At 38.0% G+C, this 21,341-nt stretch overlaps 1 protein-coding gene across 1 annotated transcript; it reads right to left on the bottom strand.

Moving 5' to 3' along the window:
* Positions 1-45: 45 nt before the first annotated feature.
* Positions 46-15,762, bottom strand: LOC110795288 (ubiquitin carboxyl-terminal hydrolase 17-like). The gene is given in 12 exon segments (XM_022000290.2): positions 46-1,027; positions 1,029-1,326; positions 3,083-3,144; positions 4,296-4,508; positions 4,614-4,701; positions 4,882-5,039; positions 5,162-5,276; positions 5,363-5,513; positions 5,608-5,693; positions 6,297-6,385; positions 6,473-7,259; positions 15,079-15,762. Coding segments are annotated over 12 exon segments (2,346 nt in total). The 5' UTR covers positions 15,321-15,762; the 3' UTR covers positions 46-970.
* Between the last annotated feature and the right edge of the window lie 5,579 nt (positions 15,763-21,341).

The raw sequence follows: 21,341 nt of genomic DNA on the forward strand, positions 1-21,341 counted from the left end.
CCCATGAAAATGTTTCTTTCTCGCTACTAAGAAGACTAACATGCATGTTTTTTGGCTACTAAATTTGAAATAACTGATTATCTTTGAAGTTTTGTTCATAAATACAAAAATGTCAAACAAATTGAGCAACAAAAATACTGCCCAGTATCTTTTACAAACACTCCCTCCCAATGATTTCCAAAACCAAGCATTTTACCAACGCCGGCAGTCCCAACTGTGCCACAAACAAGGTTTCCACCACTACCAAAGGCAAGCATTCCCTTCCCAGTAGCTGCCAATGTGCCACAACCTGCAACTTCGCTGCCACTGCCAACTGTCAGTCCTCTACCATCAAGGGCATCAACGCCACCTGCACTAACTTTACAACCTTCAACATTGCTGCCACTGCCAGTTATTAGTCCTCTGTCAGCAATGCCTGCTGCATCAACTCTGCCAACGCCCACATATATGCCTACTCCTATTCCAAAGGCCACATTGTCATCCATGTCTTCTGCACCCACGTCATCATTACTTTCTTTACCGGCTATGTCTACCACTACAACCACCATCTCTTCCACTGCACCATCTCCCTCCCAATAATCAATAGCCAGTAATTTCCGAGTTTGTATTATTACCGCCTACCAAAAGAAGCCATTAAGATTTTATTACTTGCTATATACACAGTCCACAAGGGACCCCACTCACCTCCCAACCAAAATGTAATAACAAAAAAGAAGACTCAAGCTCAAAACTGAATAAAAACAATTGAGCTTATATATGGCCCTGCCCAGTGCCCACACGTAACAGAGCGCATGTGTGGAACTCACACTAGATAAATTAGCCAACTGCTCAGCTACTCGGTTAGTCCTATCAATCTATCATTTACATTCCCTGTTGTTACAGGAACACCTATTGCAGCGGAAAATACTCTTCTACGCCATCTTTCTTTCCAAGTCCAAACAAGTTATTTTGGACAACCATTTAGGCTTTATTAACCAACACCACCGCCTCTCCCAAATAACAAGTCAGATAAACCATCCACTGCTGCCAGAATCTTTGGTGCTTGCTGTACTACACGTGCCTTCTTCTGAGTAGCTGAACAAGGAGGAAACCTCACTTGATGAGTCCTCCCTCGGAATGCTTTCAACAGAGTGAGTAATCCATTCTTCTACATATGAAGGGTCCTTCACATAACCGCTTTTACTTGACTGATGCTGAATCACCCAAGGATCAACACTAACATCTGAACCACTATGTCTGACCTTCGACATTACATAACTTCCGCTGTAATCAGCAGGTTTTTCATCATGGAAACTCATTCCTGATGCTGGGGGCCTTGGAGTATCCCTGCAGTGAAGGAATAGTTATATGCTATGTTACTCGGACTCGGGTACGGGTATCGGACCCGGTAAAGTGAAAATTTCAAGACACGGGACCCTGTCCTAATTTTAGACACGGATATTGGGACATGGAAAAAAGTTACTAGAAAAATTAATACCTGTCCTAATTTTAGACACGGATATTGGGAAATGGAAAAAAGTTACTAGATTAATAAATTAAAGAAAAAGAAAATAAGAATTAATTTCTTTTGAAAAAAAGAATTGAATAAGTTTTCTGAAAGCAACCCCATGCTTTAAACAAAAAACAAAGTGAAATTTATTCCTAATTAACAGATCTAGGGTTAATTAAAAATAGATTGGAAATTTTCTTAAAGCAGGGGCTGACCGGCCAAGGATCCGGTACAGATTCCATACCCGGATCAGTGTCGGGTCGGGTCGACACGGGTATGAGCCCAAAAGAGGAGTGTCGAAGTAACACAGGTTATATGATTGCCTCAAAGAAAAGGTGGTGTACGATTTCCTCCAAAAAAGGTGTATGCTCTATAAAGTGTTACTTTGAATAGCACTTGGATATGTGAGCTTCATCTAACAATAGGTTCACTACAAGCCAACAACATAAACAAAAAATATCTTGAATATCCCATTAGGCAAACACCATGCTTCCATATACAACCCATCATAAGCCTTCCTAGAATTTTAAATCAGACCTTGAAATCTTTCTTTCCTATGCCTCTTACAAATAGATAGAAGCCACATTGCAACACAGGGTGCTTAGTCTGTCATCACCTTCAGGTTCTTTCTATTATCCGTTTGATCCGATCCGATCCGAAATTTCGGATACCCGATCCGTTTTTAAGGCTTCGGATATTTCGAATCGGATATCCGAAAAAAATTCAGATCGGATTCGGATCAACCTTTTTTCATTTTGGATATCCGAAATATTTCAAAATTAATAGAAAATTTCCGATAATCCGATCCAAATTTTCGGATATCCAATCCGATTTTAAGGTTTCGGATATTCGTATCGGATATCCGGAAAAATTTAGTGTAAAACGTGATTAATTTTTTAATTTTGTTGAAGTTTGGATAGTTTTCGGATTTTCGGATGTCCGATCCGAAAATTTCCAATATCCGAAACTTTCGGATCGGATTCGCATCACCTTTTCCCGATCAGAAAATTTTGGATATCCGAAATTTCGGATCGGATCGGATCCGATATCCGAAGTTGAAAACCCCTACTAGTCTCCACTCCCCCAACAAACCCCCACCCCACCTCCACTTTCCCAAAAGCCAGACTCATCTAATGCCCATTTTCAATTATGGAGTATGTCAGAAGTCCCTCTATCATCATCATCCTTGCCCTACAGACCTGAAACGTGCAAGTCGTCTCAGGTTACTTTCTGGAGTACCTAGCAATAGCATCAATAATTTTCTTATTTTGTAATGTTTGGAACAGGTCATTGTTTTAATATAACTTGTGGGACACTGATCAATAGCCATTCCACATTGGAATCCACATTCACGATTAGAGCACAGACAGGTGAAATGGAGTTCTCCCTAGTTTGAATAAAAAATATCATAGAATTCAAAGACAGCAATCCAAAAAGTCCTTTAAAAAGTTTCATACTATAAGCACGTATACAACAGTGACAAAATTCCAGTAGTTCATACTAGATCTATTATCTGTCACTTGCTGTATGACTGTATCAGACACTAACTCAAATGATGCACTTATAATATCAACTTGGTAAATGCATTCATACCTTGCATATAGTACCATATACGCCTTTTCTGATAAGACCCTCTCCAGATCCACGCTAATAACCTGCACCAGACCACTAATCAATCCATTGCTAGTAAGGAACCATAAAATGCATATAATACAGAGTGACGTTAGGGATGATTATTAACTTCGAGTTCAACCAAAGGAAAAAGTCCGGTCTGAATCCAAAAGAACAAACCTGAGCCCGATAAAAAGAGTCCGAGACCAAATAGGAGCCGGATGGGATTCGTTTGACTCGAGTCCGACCTGCGAACTCTTCTAGCCTGCTAATTCCCTTTTCACTTTGTAATTGTTTATGATATAAAAGCCAACCCTAGATTTTCTTTCACCTAACCTGCCGCTTCTCAGTCTATTTTCCTCCTCTACTTACTCTTTGTCTCTTTCCTCCTAAATTCTCCTCCACTGCCAAACCCAATTCTCAAATTAAATTTTTGGACTCCAAAATTTGTCACCATTTATCATCTACAACCATTCTCTTCTCTGAATTTTACCTTCAACGATTCTTCAAAGGCCACAAGATCCCGTTGACAAAGCACCATCAAACATCTACGACCCAATTCTCTGAATGTCGGCAAAACACCGTCCTTTTCTCTACATCTCACTGCATCGTCACTCATTTTTGTTTGGTGGGAATGGTTTATTAGCTCTAGATCTACTATTTTTATAGTTAGTGTATTATATTTTCTTTGTAGATTTTAGTTTTGTGGTTTTATCAGAATCGTGTACAAAATACAGAGTATTTCCTAATTTTTGGAGGATATTGAATTTTAAGAGTTTCAAATGTTTCAATTTTCAATTTTCTATTTCTCTTATTTTATGCGTAAAAGTTAAAAAAGATGATTAGGATGAGTAATTTTGAGTGCTAGTATTAGAATACGTGAGAATATAGGAAAAATAAATTATCTTCTTGAATAAACGGATGCGGTCGGATTTTGCACTTTCGGATTCGGATCCGGGCTCAGAGTTGTACTTTAGGTCCGTTTAGTAACTGGTTCGGAGTCAGATCCAGTATCCAACCCGAGTCCGACCCGTCAACAACCAAAGTGACATGTAAACTGATGAAAATAAACTATGTCTGCCACATCTCACAAAATATAGGAAACTATCAACCAACCAAAGTATTAAAAGACAGGAACAATATCTAGAAGCAAGAATCCTCACATTTTCTAAGACGTTAACAAGAAGAGACATACCACACTGTCATCAATCTTGAACCACTCTTCGTGATAATTCTTCACATAGCAGACGTAATGGCCGGAAGAATCAGCACTTGAGACATCCAAATGAACTACTACAGCATACAGACTATATTGAGGATATTTATCACTCGAGTCACTCATATAAGGAGTGATGTTCAGAATTTCTGGAAACTGAACACGTTTTTTCAATTTTGTGAAATTGCCAGCCTGGAAGGAATAGTTAAAATATAAGCATGCAAATCTGCAAGAATTCTTTCTAAATAATTCTAATAGTGAGAGAGAACAGGAGTCAGTGGAATGCAACGAGAGAACCTGAAATCGCTTCAACACAATTGTGAGGATATTTGGTGCTTGAAAGATAGTGAGTTTCTTCTTGGCTTTCTCATAAGATTTACATCTACTGTATGAAAGAACAATGAAAAAGTCATTACCCAACACAGAAATTAGCTATAATGACCAATAAACATAGAAACATAAGCATTTAGGCATAGAAGTTATAAAAAAGCACAGAAAGTTGATTCAAAGACTTAAAAGAAAGGTGATGAAAGGAGGGGCGGGGGGAGGGAGAGTGACAGAGAACCTGCTACAGTAGTATTTGTTATTCCCTTCTAAAGTTTCAGAAGCTGTAAATTTTCTAAGTGCCTGTTGAAGAGTTCTGATATCCCCGTCTATCTCTACAGTGAGATCCATCATCCTTTCATGTTTCCCTGATATATTATGGCATTTCATGCATTTTATCTGAGAATCAAATCAAAGCATATTAGTATAGTACAAGCAAACTAAGTATTCTGAGTACAACCAATACAATAAATTAGGGAGTACAGAGTAGTAATACTTGCCAAAAGCAGAAAGCCCAATACCTTAGAGTGAAGATAGCCCCCAAATGTCATGCCCACAAGAGTACTTTCCTCTCGTACTGGATCTACAAATCCAGCCAGCTCAACACAAACTGATTGCATAGTATCAACAGCATACCTGTCCTCTCAGTAACAGGAACAATAAATCCATCTATGATTATGTAACACTCGAGGAGAACTTGAAAAGGCAAGAACTTTTCTAACCTCAAAAATTCATGGGCATCTTCTTCTCTTCCGTGACCAAGATGACTAATGTTAGAGGAGATTCGGATAGGGGATAACGGAGTGTAACCTTCCCTTCCCTTCAGCATAAGATTTTCAAATTCACATATAAAACACCATTCATCCTTCCAACCTGTCAGGAGCAGTGTAGATGAAAAAGTCATTAAACATAAACCCAAGTAACAAAGGGATTCAAGTCTCCAGACACTCTAAGCTTAGATACTTGCATTCTTTTGAATGAATCCCTTGAAGGAGATACATCGTCAAAGGTCGAGTGTAAGCTAGGCATTGGAGCACAGCATTTGCATAACAGCTGCAAAGAGAAAAAAAAATACTATAAGCAGTTGGCATAGATTGACTTTTGAGAATAGATTGACTTTTGAGAACATAATCGTACTTAGTGGGTGAGCTACTGAGCTGAATATATCCATTTCTAAATCAACTGAAGATTCAATATATTTGTCTTTGGGTTACAATGGGATAAATCAAACTTTACATTAAGCTGTAAGCACTTCTTAGTTATTAGCGTAGCTTTACATTTCAAATGTTCATTGTAGCAAGCCAGGGCAGAGGTGTATAGACACGCCTATGTTCTCTTCATTGAGTAGATAAGAATTGAGATATACTTCCTCTGTTCTTTTTTATTGCAACATGTAGGGGATGCATGGTATTATGGGAGCCCGTGAGATGAGAAAGAGACAGAGAGAAATAAATAGATGGGACCATATGATGAGGAGAGAGATAGAAAGATGTCATGCGCATATAAGGAAAAGCTGCAATATATATGAAACTTCCAAACAGGGAAACGTTGCAATATATTATTTTTTTAAATGGAGGAAGTGTAATTAGCCTTACTCTGGAGCTTGCTGATAGCTGCACACAACATAAGAGAAATTATACGAAGTATATTGATTACCTGTTTCCACAGTTTGTAAGCCCAAATGGTTTCAACTCAATGTCATTTGATGTATACAAACTCAAGAATGCATCATACTGAATCACTGTCTGCACGGTTAAAGAAAACCACGTTAAAACTCATGAAAGCAATAATAATCATTTCAAGAGGAAATGAAAGTGACCCTATGAAGAGACCTTGTAATTGGGGTTCCCTGATATTCCAAGCAAACTATTATGAAGAGAGGACTTCTTCTGGCGAGGGGTATTAAATTGATGCACAACTTTCTTGAGAGACGATTTAAAAGCATTGTGTGGCAACTGGCTTGAACTACTACCGCTTGACAGCAATAAACTATTTCCAGAATGCTTACTGGCCATGGATTTGACTTTCCCATGTTTGATTGATTGTGAATGCTTCAGCCCCTCGTTATCCACGAAGGGTAGCTCTTTAGACTTGGAAGAATGTATATTATCTGAGACAGCTCTATGAAAAGAGTTGTCTTTCCTGAGTTCTGATGACAGGCCTGAAATGGAAAGCCTGGATTTCCTGCTGTCATTTTGCCTGGATTTTTCTCTGTTCAATTTTTTTGCAGAATTCATCACAACATTGGATGCCAACCCCATTGAAGTGTTTGTATCCAATGTGTTATTCTTATCTTTCCTTTGATCCATACTGGGTGCATTAATGTCTGAGTAAGGTGTCCCATTTTCACCAGATGAACTCCATCGAGTGTCAATGTCCGAACACTCAATGGTCACAGTAGAAAGACGGGGTACGGGAGAATCCAAAACGTCATGATTTAGCTGACAAATTGTGTTCTTCTCGTCCATCCTTGGAAAATCTTCAGCAGAAAGTGTGTCATGTTGCTCCATCATTTCTGCATTTCCATTAAAGTTATCTCTCTCAGATGCACTGGGGCCTTGAGGACGGCATTCATACTTGTGACTTTGTCTCCAATGACTTATTTGGCACTTACTAGAACTACAATGAGGCCAGTAGAAAACTAAAATAAGAAAGACTGAAAAGACTGACGCAAACCACAAGAACGGTTAAAAATACAAGTTGTGTCAAATACTAAACTAAAACAATCAATAGCAATTACAGGTAACTAAAAGACAATGAAGTGCACCACATTGTATTACCTAAACTCTAGTACTGATAAAAGTAAATTCTTGAAGGAATCAATGGAAGTTAACAAACTATGTAAACCAAACAATATCCACAGGCCTTGATTCCCTGGCTGAGACACACTATTTTTATTTTTAGCCAGCAAAAAGGGCTAAAAGGCACAGAAAATCTACTAAAATCTCTAAAAATGTGGCTTCGAGCACCCTGACAATCTGACATTATACTATAATATCAATCACCGAAACTCTGCTAAACCAAAACACTACCTTAATTTATCTTTCCTTCCTGATTTTTGTTGGAAGTTCTTATTAGTGACAAACAAAGAAAAGTGAGGAAAAGTCCCATATTGAAAGAAAAAAAAAACACTTTCCTTGTTTATATATTTTTAAGTAGTTGACTACTACTTTTTTGAGAATGTGGTTGGAGGGATAATGGACCAAAAACACGTGCTGGCGCACTCTGGCCGGGTGGGGTCTTGGGGAACGCGATGAGCAGACGTGGGTGGGTTGTGGACCTTTTGGCCCTTTTAGAACCGGTCCTTTTGTGGCTAGTTTTTATTACGGGGAATCTTACAGCCGTTATGGGTTTGATTACATGGCTGGTGAGAATTGATTTACCCTTAATGCTTCAATTATTCTCTCCTCGTAACTCCTCATTTTGCTATTGTAATTCCCAAATCTCTTTTATATTAATCCCAAGTTTCTGGAAGTTTTAACAACACATAACAATCTCCGAAACACAATCTTCTCTACAAAAGTTTCTCTCTTTGGTTTTTGGGAAATATTCTTGCAGCAATCTAAAAGACAAATATGGCTTCCAAGTTTTTAACTCTAACATGTCGAAATTGAAACTTCTTGATTGAAAAAATTATAAACGTTGCGTTGTTATAATGCGATTTTATTTGGAACAAATTGATGTTGCGTATGTGTTGGATGATGATGCTGTTAAACCTCTTTATAAAACTGAACCAGATGCATTCAAATTCAAATTTGCTAAGGATGATATGACTTGTAAAAGAATGTTGTTGCATCATATGTCGAATGCTTTATTGGATATTTACATGAGTTTATGCTAAAGACATTTAGGATGCATTAGATAAGAAATATGAAACTGATGATGTTGGGACTAAACGTTACAATGTTAATAAGTAATTAGGGTTTCAAGAGGATGATAAACCTATTATTGGTCAGATTCATGTTTATGAAAATATCTGCATTGCTTTGGTTATCGAGGGTCTTTAGTAACATTACCCTTGCTATTGTCTTGATTAAAAATTGCACCCCTCTACGAAAGACTTTCATAACCATTTAATGCACAAACAGAAATACCAAACCTAGAGGAGCTAATAAGTCACCTAAAAATTGAGGCGAATCGTATCGAGGATAAAGGTCAATCTGTTTTTCTTGCTCCGCAAAGGCTAACCTTGTAGAACCCCAGGCTCTCTGAAAAGTTCAAAGGTAAATAAAGTCCCTTCAGGCCATAAGGGGACACTCGAAAGTATAAGTTCAAGGGCACTTGATATGAATATGGTCATTATGGTCATAAGGCTAAGGATTGTAGGGTCAAAAAGAAAAATGAATTGAATCAAATCAACATTGTTGAAGCTATTGACAATATTGTTGTTCTTGTATCAAAAACTACCTTATCTTAACGGGTAATGTTGTTGAATAGATTGTTGATACTAGATTTTTGACATTGGAATAACAAGACACATTTGCACCAATAAGGACATGTTCACGAGGTATGATAAAATTGATGTTGAAAATATCTTCATGGGTACTTCTGTAACTATTCAAGGCAAGGAAGATCGTTCTCACTCTCACTTCTGGAAAATTACCAACTCTTACTAAAGTCTTGCATGTTCTTGAAATGCGCAGGAACCTAATTTTTGGTAGCTTGCTTATGAAAGTTGGACTTTAGTTGTTCTTGCTTGACAATCCAGTGGATCCATTAACAAGTATAACCGGTAAGGGTTTTACTCAAAACCATGACATTGATTATTTTGATATATTACTCTCCTATCACCTAACAAGGCGAATTAGCCCTCGTACCCGGGTCGACCCGACGCGACAAGGTTCCTGGTATGGAATCCGCACCGGATCCTTGTATGGCCTGTCGGACATGTCAGGCCTAAAAGGAAGAGAGATCGCGAAGAGGAAAAAGCAATTTAATATTATTTTATTTCGAATTAAAAACCCTAGATTTGTAAAGTGGGCTTAAAAAATACATAATTTCTTGTTGAAATATTGGGGCTTTTGTTAGAATCTTAATTCCAAACATGATGGTTTAAATTTCGTCGTCGATCATCCACCGATGGTACTCACCGGAGTCGATGAGGGAACCGGGTCTCTGGTTTTATTTTTGTGGGAATCATTCATGTCTTGTTGAAGACGAAGGTCAAAGAAAACATATAAGTAAACAAACGTGACAGATCAGACCACACAATTGCCTTTTATTTGTTTTTTATATTTTTCCCCACTTGCGGTACAGCTAGTGAGGTGGACATTTTCTTTTAGTTATATTTTATCTTTTTGACAGCTGACTCTTGTAGTAAAGAGGGGAAGATATTCCCTTAATTTAAGCATTGATAAATGGTTTCTTCTTTTCTATTGGTGGATGTAGTCTTACTATGTTGCCACGTAACAACTTTCTATGCTACGTTCCAATTTTTATTTCAATTTTTTTTTTCCTTATCACAGTGAATCATTTTTTTTCCTCTTTTCTACTGTTTATATTTTTATTTTCCATATCCCTGTACCGGTGTCTAAATTTAGGACGAGGTCCCCCGTGTCTTCACATTTCAATTTTTTCGAGTCCGACACTCGGATCCATACCCGTGTTCGACACCCGTACCTGAGTCCGAGTAACATAGCCTATCACTAAAATTGCAAACATTAGAACTGTAATTGTTCTTGCTTGTATTCATGATCTTATTGTGCATCAAATGGATGTGAAAACTGCATTTTGCAATGGGGACTTGGATGAGGAAATTTATATGGTCCAACCCGAAGGTTTTTTTGTTCCTGACTAGAAAATAAAGTCGGAAAATTAGTCAAGTGAACTCAAGTCGTTGTATGGACTCAAGCAAGCCCTAAAGCAATGGCATGAAAAATATGACAAGACTATGACGGATAATGATTTTCGTGTCAATGAAGGTGATTCTTGTGTTTATTGTAACCATGATTCCCATGGTTGTGTGATTATTTGTCATTATGTGAATAATAAGCTAATTTTTGGTATTGACCTAGATCGAGTAATTGAGACAAAAGAATTTCTAAGTTCAAAATTTGAAATGAAAGACATGGGTGAGGGAGATATGATTTTGGGAGTAAGAATTATAATGACTCCAAATGACATTTGTCTTAGTTGGTCTCACTATGTTCGAAAAACTTCTTTAAAGGTTCGACTCATTTAACGTCGATCCAGTTAAGACTCCTTAAGACCCAAGCAGTGTTACTAGGAACCTGGTACGTTGCCTCGAACCGCGATTTCGGTTCGTTCCCGGTTCACCATGGTTCGCGGCCCCGATCTCCCGAGGTGACGAACCCATTTTGAAAACCGTAAAACTAACCCAATTTGAAAACCGTAAATCTATAAAGTGGGCAATCGATTCAAGTGCAACAGACGTAAAAATCTAGGCATGAAGATTGAGTTAAGGAAGAAGAGAGAGAGGGGGAAGGAGGTGGAGAGAAGGAGAGATGAAGAAGAAAGTAGATCTGAAAATGAGGAGAGAGAAAGAAGGGGGAAGGAGGTAGTACGCATGGGATGGGGAAATGTGTTGGCGGACAGTGTAGCTTGTAGGCCACCAGGACTTTTTTATTTTTTATATTTCCTCCGATCATTTTTACTCGCAACGTTTGTCACTTTCACGCATGTCAATGCACAACTTTGATCATTAATATCTTTAATTTTCTTTAAGCAAAAATTACAAAAAAATGATATTTTTGAAATACACACTGAGACGAATCTAACAAGATCTTACATGACTATATTTTATCTTACTTATAAATCACCAACAATAGTCAAAGTAGAATATGTGAATAGTGTAAAAAATCCAAACGTTGCGAGTATAAAAAACCGGAGGAAGTATATCAGTAGTAGACAGTAGGACAGTTGTATCAGTTGGGACAAATATCTCTTTTATGTATTTACCAATTAACCCAGCAGTATTCTTATTATTTACCACTTTTCTTAGTTACTGTTTTTTTTACCTTGTATATTATTTGCATATTTATTACTAAAGCGTTCCGGGTTCTTTAGAGGTCGCGTTCCACGTTCCCGTACCACGTTCCACTCGAACCACGTTCCGTGTAACATTGGACCCAATCATCCCCTTAAAGAAAAATAAGGGTGATTCAATTTGTCAATATGAATATACTAAGATTATTGGTAGTGTTATGTTTCTTATGAACTGCACTAGGCCTGACATTGCTTATTTTGTAAGTAGCCTAAGCCGATACACTCATAACCCAAGCAAATATCAATAGGATACGTTAAGGAGATTTCTTAAGTACCTAAAGGATACCATGGATTGGGTTGCACAAACTTCCATGAGTATAAAAGGCATTTATAATAACTGATATCTGATAATGATGAAATCAACTCTACTCGTGATTTTGTCTTCACCTAGGGGTGGAGTTGTATCTTGGAAATCTTGGATTTTGACTTCACCTAGGGGTGGAGTTGTATCTTGGAAATCTTGCAACATATGTTTGCAATGGAATCTAAATTTAGTGGTTTTGAATTAAGAGGTAATGAGGTAGAATGGTTGAGAAACTTGCTTGCAGATATTCCACTACCGGAGAAACTTGCTTGCAGATATTCCGATGTTCCACTACCGGAGAAACCAACTCCTTCGGTTGCACTTCATTGTAATTCGCAAGCTGCAATTACCGTTGCAAACAACCACTTCAATGGAAGAAGAAACACATTCAGTTGAGGAATAAGATTGTCAAAGATTTGTTGTCTAATGGAGTGATATCACTAGACGGGAAAACAACTCCTTCAGTTGCAGTTAATTGTGATTTGCAAGTTGTGATTGTTGTTGTGTTGCAAACAACCATTACAATGAGAAAGAGAGGCACATTTGAAACGAAACCATTGGGTTGAGGCATAAGGTTTTCAAAGATTTGTTGTCTAATGGAGTGGTATCACTAGACTATGTGAAGTGTGAAAAGAATACCGTTGATTCTTTAACTAAAGACCTAAGTAGAAAACTAGTTTTAGAAACATCGGAGGGGATGGGCTTAAGGCACATTGGATGGGCTTGTAAGGAATAAACTCCTACTCGCTATAAGTTCTCAAATTTACTTCCAAAATTTACTTTTAAATTTGTTCTCAAATTTACTTTTAAATTTCATGGCCAAACACTTCTATTTCTCAAAATAGCTTCTCTAGAAACTGTTTATAGAAAACTACTTCTTAGAAACATAAATTGTCCTCTAGAAGCTTGGCCAAACAGTGCCTAAGTCATGTATGGCCAGTATAAGACGTCGCGTATAGCCAGTATAAGGCGTCACTTTTATTCCGGAGAATCAAAATAGTATACATGTTCAATTGTGTGCTTTTGAGGGTGAGTTTCTTACTACCTATTGAAGTCAAGACTAAAGTCATTTGATAGGAAATCCTAGCTTAAACGTCACCAAGTTTAATTCAAGTCGCGAGACGTTGATACTTATGCAATTGTTTTGTTTTGCTTAAACCAATTTCTTTCTTTTTAATATCTTCGAACCTTTGGGAATTGTTGAAAGTTCTTGTTATTGAAACACGAAGAAATGAGAGAAAATGAAAAGCGAGGAAAGTTCCACGTTGAAAGAAAACAAAACACTTTCTTTGTTTATATACTTTTGGAGACTACTACTTTTTGAGAATATGGTAGGAGGGATAATGGACCACACACACGTGCGCGCGCAAGGATTTGGGTCTTAGAGGAACGTGATGAGCGGACGTGTGTAGGTTGTGGACCTTTTGTACTTTTTAGGGCTCGCTTTTGTAGCTTGTTTCTATTACGGGCAATCTTATAGCCATTATGGGGTTGATTGGGCAATCTTATAGCCGTTATGGGGTTGATTACATAAATGTTGTGAATCGATTTAGCCATAACGCTCCAATTACTCTCTCTTCGTAACTCCTCATTTTGCGTGTTGCGATTCCTAAATCCCAAGTTTCTGGTGAGCCTAAAAAACACATAGAAATCTCCGAAACACATTCATCTTCTCTGCAAATTCTCTCTTTTGTTTTAGGCAAATATTCTGGTTTCCAATCGAGCCCCGTGACTCAGTGAAAGCATACAAGTCTTGATATCGTGCTAATCCTAGAGGGCAACTGCTTCTACTTCGTTGAGGTAACGCGGAATCGTCTTTTAGGCAGGGTGTCCCACAAAGCATACCACTAAGCAGCAATTGTTCAACGATAATTCAGTTCAACGAGATAAGTATTAGCTAATTGTCTTACATTTGCAATCGCGTCTTTTAGGCAATGGTGTCCAACGAAGCAACAATTGTTCAACAATAATTCGGTTCAGCTAGATAAGTATTTGCTAATTGTCTTACATTTGCAACAATTAATTGGCAACTTATTCCTTTTTAGTCCAATACAAAATATACTTTATTTTCCATCAACACCATTTTATTGCATCACTTTCAAATACCAATTCTCCAAGTCGTTAACTAGTTATACTCTTGTTTCACAGAGAAGTACCATCATTCTTCATTGTCAAAGGTGACAAATGAAACAACTGTTTACCCCTTCAAGCTTTCAAATTATGTGAGAATCACTCACGTGAAAAAAAAATTATCATTTTATCCTCCAATCCTCCAATCTTTACAATTTTGCATTCACTTAAACATTCTTTTATCAATGACAGCTAAAACACAGCCTCAATACTTGGCCTTTCAGCTCTCGAGCTCACACACATGTATTTCAAATTTCAACTATCATTTGTGTCTTGTATTCTCATTCAAGCAAATTCAGCGTACTTAGGGAGCCCTTGTATTTCCTTTCTCCTTTTCCCACCATGATTCCATTCCCATACCAATACATTAATGGTCACAAGCTCGAAACTTGATCCCTCCTGTCACAAAACCCTTCAAGCACCGACTTGACCTAACAGCTAGTCATATAGGTCAAATTTGGCTTTTGTCTCATCGTCAAGAAAATTAATGAAACTCTTGTGCTCAATTCAAATGGTATATGTATAATCCCCCGTGCCAAAGTAATTCGCAGCACTAGTTCATGCTTCCTATTTCCTATTCAAAATTGCATTCTTTGTGCGTTATGTGAAGAAATGTGGACATTATCATAATTCCGAGTCCGAATTTCTGTCTCACAAACGATGTACTAATTGTATGTCACTTCTTCCCATTGGTTGGTATTAATATAGTTATAGATACGAAAATTAGAGTAGTTGATTGATTACAAATATCAACTAGAAGAAGGGGTACACAAATTCCGGGATATAGGATTTTGACTCCATAATTTATACCATCTAAAATCCAATAACTAGTACTTTTCATAACACTATGAATTAAAAACACATTATTTCCACTGAAAATTGCTTTAACTAAAAACATTGGCCTAATAAATGAAGTAAATCAATCAAATCAGCCAAAAATTGAGCTCAATCGAAAAAGAAAATAAAAATAAAAATCAAACAATTGAAAACAAAAATTACCAGTAACGAACAGCCTTGCAGCGGGAGCACCTTGTGGAGGTGAGAGAAGAACAAAGAGCACACTCATGCGCTTTCATTGCCACTGTAGAATTACTAAAATCTCCCTGGAAAGCATCGAAATCCGCCATAGCAGCTTCCCGAGAAACCATAACCTCCTTCGTCTCCTCATTCTTCAACGTCCAACGCAAAACCACCGTGAAAATCAACAGCGCCAGCGATAGAAACACCGGAATCTCCAACATTTACCGAGATTACTCCACCCCTAGGAGAAGCAACCGTATAAAAAATCTAAGAATCTCGGCCTCACACATAAATCCGTCGATACTAACGAATGAGCGACGTGAAGTGACGTGAGGAGTTGGTTATAGTGACGGCGGCGACGACGGCGGCGATGAGACGCTGGTAAAAGGGGGGAATCGGAGAGGTAAATTGGGAATTTAGGTTTAAGCATCTGATGAGAGAGAATGAAGAATAAAGGAATTGAGGAATGAAGATGAAGAGAAAGATTGGTAAACTGAGGTAGATAATTAGTGCTATAATTAAAACTAATAAGTGTATTTTGTTTTGGTGTGAAGGAAACAGAGGGTGAGAAGAAGACAGTGATGTGAGAGAGAAGTTGGAAGAAGAAAATAGAAGCCGATATTCGGAGTTGGAGTTCATGTTATGCGGTTGATTGAACCTCTGATATTGGGCGTTTTGTCAACTACTGATATATTTCGTTCATTTTTTTTAAAACGGTTTTTTTATGAAATGCCCTCGAGGTTTGCAAAAACGCACCAAATACCCTCGTGTCTTTCAAATCACATAATATACCCCTATTTTTGCCTAAGTTTGCACCAAATACCCCTAATCCGACCTTCCGTTAGTCCTCCGTTAAGTCATGTTTATAATTCACAGAATGCCCCTATTTTTAAACTTATTGCACAATATACACCTATTTGTAAACTAAGTTGCACTAAATATCCAAACTGCTTTTTTTTTTTTCTTTTCTCTCCATCCCTTCCTTCTCTTTTCCTGATCCATCTTCTCCGGTGCACTCCATTGTTCTACAACCGCCAACATAAGAATCAACGTGCAAACAATCAAATTCGAAAAATCAATTACTTCCATTCACACTAATCGCCCACAAATTGGACTGGGATTGGAGAAACAAGAAGGACGGACCCAGAGAAGAACATACGGGATTGAGCTACTTAAAACACAAAGGCTGCAAGAATTAAACCACTTTATCAAAGATATTCAGATCAACAACACTTACAACAACATTTACAGAGAATTCCTTAACTAAGTGCTTCATACTATCTTAGTAGTAAGTCAGAAACCTTAGAATTAGAATTCGATTCTGGAAATCCACCACCATAAATCCATAATCAATGTCTGCTTCTACATTGACTCCTAATTTTCTTCAAACAGTCTCCACTCAATTTTACTCACTCTCCCAATTCCGAATTCCCAACACCCTCAACTTCTCGAATTTCATTCAATTGCAAATCAAAATACCCAATTTCGTCAAAATCAGCTTCAATTCTAACCCTAAATGCAGCACTTTTTGACCCTTTTGTGCTTCAAATTGCAGAAACTTTTGAAGACTCTCTCTCCTCTTCATCTTCTTCAACTCCCTTACCTTTGCAGAAACTAAGGGATTCATCCTCCGAATCCCTTCTTTCTCTATTGCTCGTTGCACTTGAGTGGGTCAATGAATCGACGGTGCAACCGAGGATGTTGAACCCTGGGCCGAGATCGGCCTCCGCCGGCGACCAGAGAACGGAAATCGGACGCCGTCGGCTATCAGAGAGCAGGAGGAAGAACAACTTCGTTTTTTGCACCGCCGCGAAACTTCCGCACCACCGGAGAATCGACAACCTTCCCAATGCGGCCACCGGAGAACGACCACCCTCCGCGAAGCCAAGTCGACCACCATCAACATCTGATTTAAGTGATCCTCCGGATCACTGTCGGCGACCAGAGATCGGCCTCCGCCGGCGACCAGAGAGCGGAGATCGGACGTCGCCGACGACCAGAGAGCAGGAGGATCTACCCAAAATTACTGGGTTTCGAGTAGGTTGAAGCTTGAAGAACAGGGGAGAGGAGAGAGAAATAGAAGAATATGAGATTTTTTTTTTGAGTTTCTGTCAAAGGGAAGGTAAGTAAATGGGGTCATAACACAATTAAGGGCAAAATAGTAAAACTCCACTAACGGTAGACTAACGCCATTAACTGTTAGGTGCATCTCATGAACAATAAGGATAAATAGGGGTATATTATGTTAATCGAAACACGCGAGGGTATTTGGTGCGTTTTTGTAAACCTCGGGGGTATTTCATGAAAAACCCGTTTTTAAAAATGACATGACATATTGACAAGCTCGGTGGTATTTGATGAGGGAGCAGTGTTGTAATCTCCTCTTCACTAGTCTTATATGCACGTTATGCGTGCGAGATTATAAAAAATTAAAAATTATATTATGACAACTAATCGTAATAAATAATAAGAGTATGCTAGAAAAATTGTTCAAAAAGTTCATATGAAGAAAAAATTAGATATAATCTCTAACTAAAAGCATTTACATAGTGAAACAATGTAATACACATGTTATATAACGAAAAATCTAAATTGTAGTAGTAGAATAAAGAAAATTAATGTATAAATAGTGTGTTTCACTCCTCGCAATGTACTTGGCTAATCACATATTTTATGCTCAATTGATTTACGGTTTCTTACGCAATCACATATTTTTTTTCTCGCAATGTACTTGGCTAATCACATATTAAAACATAAACTTTCAGTAAGAACTAAAGTATTGTTTTTATAGAGTTCATTATGTAAGATATAACGAAAATGGTTGTTAGTAGATTTGTTTATAAGGAGTGCATAGAAGATGAAAGGCTGATGACTTATTTTGAGAAGATTAATTTCTTATGCTTTCTTTTTAATAAGAAATAATGTTTATTCTTACGGAATATTAATCACAATTCAATTGGAGAAGAATATCTGAGTTGAAGGGTATTTTGGTATTTTACGTAGGGGACACCAAAAGCGTGATTACCAAAAAGACCTCAACTCTTGGCTTATATAACAGAGATAAATAATTTCATCCCAAACCCGGGTTATCCGTTTAAGATATTTTCAAATTCAAAGATTTTACCACTCGTCCGCATCGTAAATTTTATATTTTTTTAATTCGCAAGTACTACATGCAGTTAGACCTGATCAAAAGGCGGGTTCGGGCCGGGCCGCGACAATAGAAATATGTCCATTATGTCTGGCCGGGCCAATTTTTTGTGCCCAAAGCCCGCTATTTCCGGCCAAAAATAGCGGGCTTTCCGGCCATTTTCGGGTCGGGCTAAATTTATAACTAAAATTGCTGTTTTACGTTGCCTAAAGTCCGTAATTTTTTAAAAAAATTCGGGCCGGGATATTCTGCCCAAAACCCCGCATTTTTCGGGCCGGGCCAAGCCATTGTTGATCAGCTCTACATGCAGTTATAAAAATCTAAAATCAGAACAAGTTAATTAAACTTTAAATCCTAAAAGACCAAAGTACCCTTTTTTCAAACAAAGCTCCAGTCATTTCTCTTTTTCGTTCTTTTTCCTGACTCTGTTCACCTCTAACTACAAATTCTCAGATGATGAATAATCGATTCCCCCTACCTTATTAAGTTAATTTAGTTGTTGTATAACTGCAAGGAAATCACATATACATGAAAATGCTTCGCAAAACTTATCTGCCAGTTTGTTAAGATCTCCGGAAGCGGTTCAAGAGCTCCGAATGTTCTTACCGGGAGTTGGCTATAAACTCCGGAATTACTTTCCGGCGATATATCAGGTGCTGTTATAACCAAACGCGTGCCACAAACGATTGAGAACAAACCCACAAATATAATATAGGACAAATAGCAAAGACAATAATAATAGACACAAGTGTTTATGAGGAAATTTAGATTTCCTCCCCTCAAATATTATCGTATTATTAAGTTCCTACAAAGATGATTCCTCTCACCAATGTATTTTCCCCTCTTATTTTCTAGCTATGCCTAAACCCCGGCTAAACTAGAAACTCACGTCTACTAGGATTATACTTGCTCCCCAAGTCTAAATAATTCTAGAGATTGTTACATACCAAAATATATCTACTTTCCAAATTACAATTCTAATTAAACTAGGAAACAATATATTAAATCAAACAAGTCCGTTTCGTATTTTCGTCAACTTAACTAAGTTGTGTTTATTTCCTAACAAACCTTCCCTTAAACTCAACTTAGTCTCTTCGCGAACTAACGAACAACTTTCGGAGCTTGCCTTCCCTTGAGCCAAAATTTGTCCCTCATTACCTCCTTCAAGTATGAAGAGATTTTGTTTGTTACGTCGTCCCTTCAAGATCACACTCCTAGCCTTGGTGGCCTCCAAACGACCTCCCTCAATATGAATAGCATAACTCAAGCCATCCAAACGACCCAAAGATATAAGATTGCGATCAAGTCTCGAAATGTACCTCACCTCTCGTAATTTTCGAGTCTTTCCATCATGTGTCTTGATCTCAACCTCACCTATACCCTCAACCTTAGCCTCTTCCCCGTTAGGCAAGGTAACACACAATCCATCACTTTGTTTATAAGAAGTAAACCACTCCTTCCTACAACAAATATGGTGTGAGCATCCCAAATCTAAAATCCAACCCTCTTTTGGATCTTTAATCTCCTCCACCATTAGAGCCATATCCTCATCAATAGCAATAATAGCAGCACCTCTAACCCTTCCGTTCCTCAACGCCATCAAGTCTTCCTTGTACCTAGGACACTTTGATTGTATATGTCCTACCTCGTCACAGTACCAACACTTGATATTAGGGTTTGTATTGCTCGCCTTCTTTTTGCCTTTCCAGTCATTGCTACTACCCTCCGCTACCAATCCTGCTCCTCCCTGGATTGATAATGATCCCCCTTGCTTCATGAACCTCTCCGCCTCGAATAACGCCACCACAGTATCGTCAAAAGCAATTGTTGTCTTCCCTACAAGTAAACTAATTATCACAGAGTTATACCTTTTAGGGAGAGATGTCAACAATAAAATTGCTTTGTCCTCCTCCTCGATTTTCACATCTAAACTCGCCAATTGGGTGATCAAGCCATTAAACTTATTCAGATGATCTTGTAGTGCGTTGTCTTCCTCCATCTCGAGTGAATAAAGGTCTTTTTTCAAGAACAATTGTTGGCCAATGACTTAGATGCGTACATATTAATCAATTTGTCCCACAACTCTTTTGGATTATTATCCTCTAAGACGTTGTACTTGATCTCTGGTGCAAGAGCCAATCTGATCGTACTAGTAGCCCGTAGTTGCATATCCTCCCACTTGTCCTTGTCCACCGAATCGGGTTTCTTATCCTCCAAAGTCTTGTGAAGACCTTGATGTATAAGAATATCCTTAATTGTACTTTGCCATAATGAGAAATTCGACTTCCCATTAAAAAGTTCTACCTTGTACTTGTTCCCAAAATCATCCATGGCTAATACCCAGCTCTTGATACCAGTTTGTTATAACCAAACGCGTGCCACAAACGATTGAGAACAAACCCACAAATATAATATAGGACAAATAGCAAAGACAATAATAATAGACACAAGTGTTTATGAGGAAATTTAGATTTCCTCCCCTCAAATATTATCGTATTATTAAGTTTGTAATCCCCCGTAATTTTATACATTTTGTTTATATATTTTAACGTATATTTAATATATATATTTAAATATAATTTACGGATTTTAAAAATGAATATGTAATTGAAATATAATGATTTTATTTCATTTGGAATACTTCTAATGATTTACGAAATCAAAATGCATTTTCGGATTTTACGTCAAAACGAATTCGAATTACAAAATCACGTTCAATTGAAATTAGAATTTTAGATTCATCAACCTAAATCCTACTCCTAGCCCAATTGGGCAAAGCCCAAACCAATAAAACCAACACAATACTCCCTCCCCCTTTTCCTAATTCACGTGAAACCAAAGATCCCAAATCCCTCCTCTTGTTTCAGCATTTACGTAAAAGAACTCCTGCTTCTCTCTTCTCCCTTGTCAGCCGCCGCACCACGCCCACTGCTGGACCACCACCTGCACCGACGACCACCGTCGACCCTCGTGGTAACTCCTTCTTCCTCTCTCTTCTTTCGGTTGTCTTGCCCTGCTCCTCCTCTTCCGTTTTCCTCCTCTCTTTACTTATTTCTCTTTTTGTTTACGTGCGACAGTCACCAACGCCGCA

Source organism: Spinacia oleracea, chromosome 3 (assembly GCF_020520425.1).
Source record: "Spinacia oleracea cultivar Varoflay chromosome 3, BTI_SOV_V1, whole genome shotgun sequence".
NCBI classification, from domain to species: Eukaryota; Viridiplantae; Streptophyta; class Magnoliopsida; order Caryophyllales; family Amaranthaceae; genus Spinacia; species Spinacia oleracea.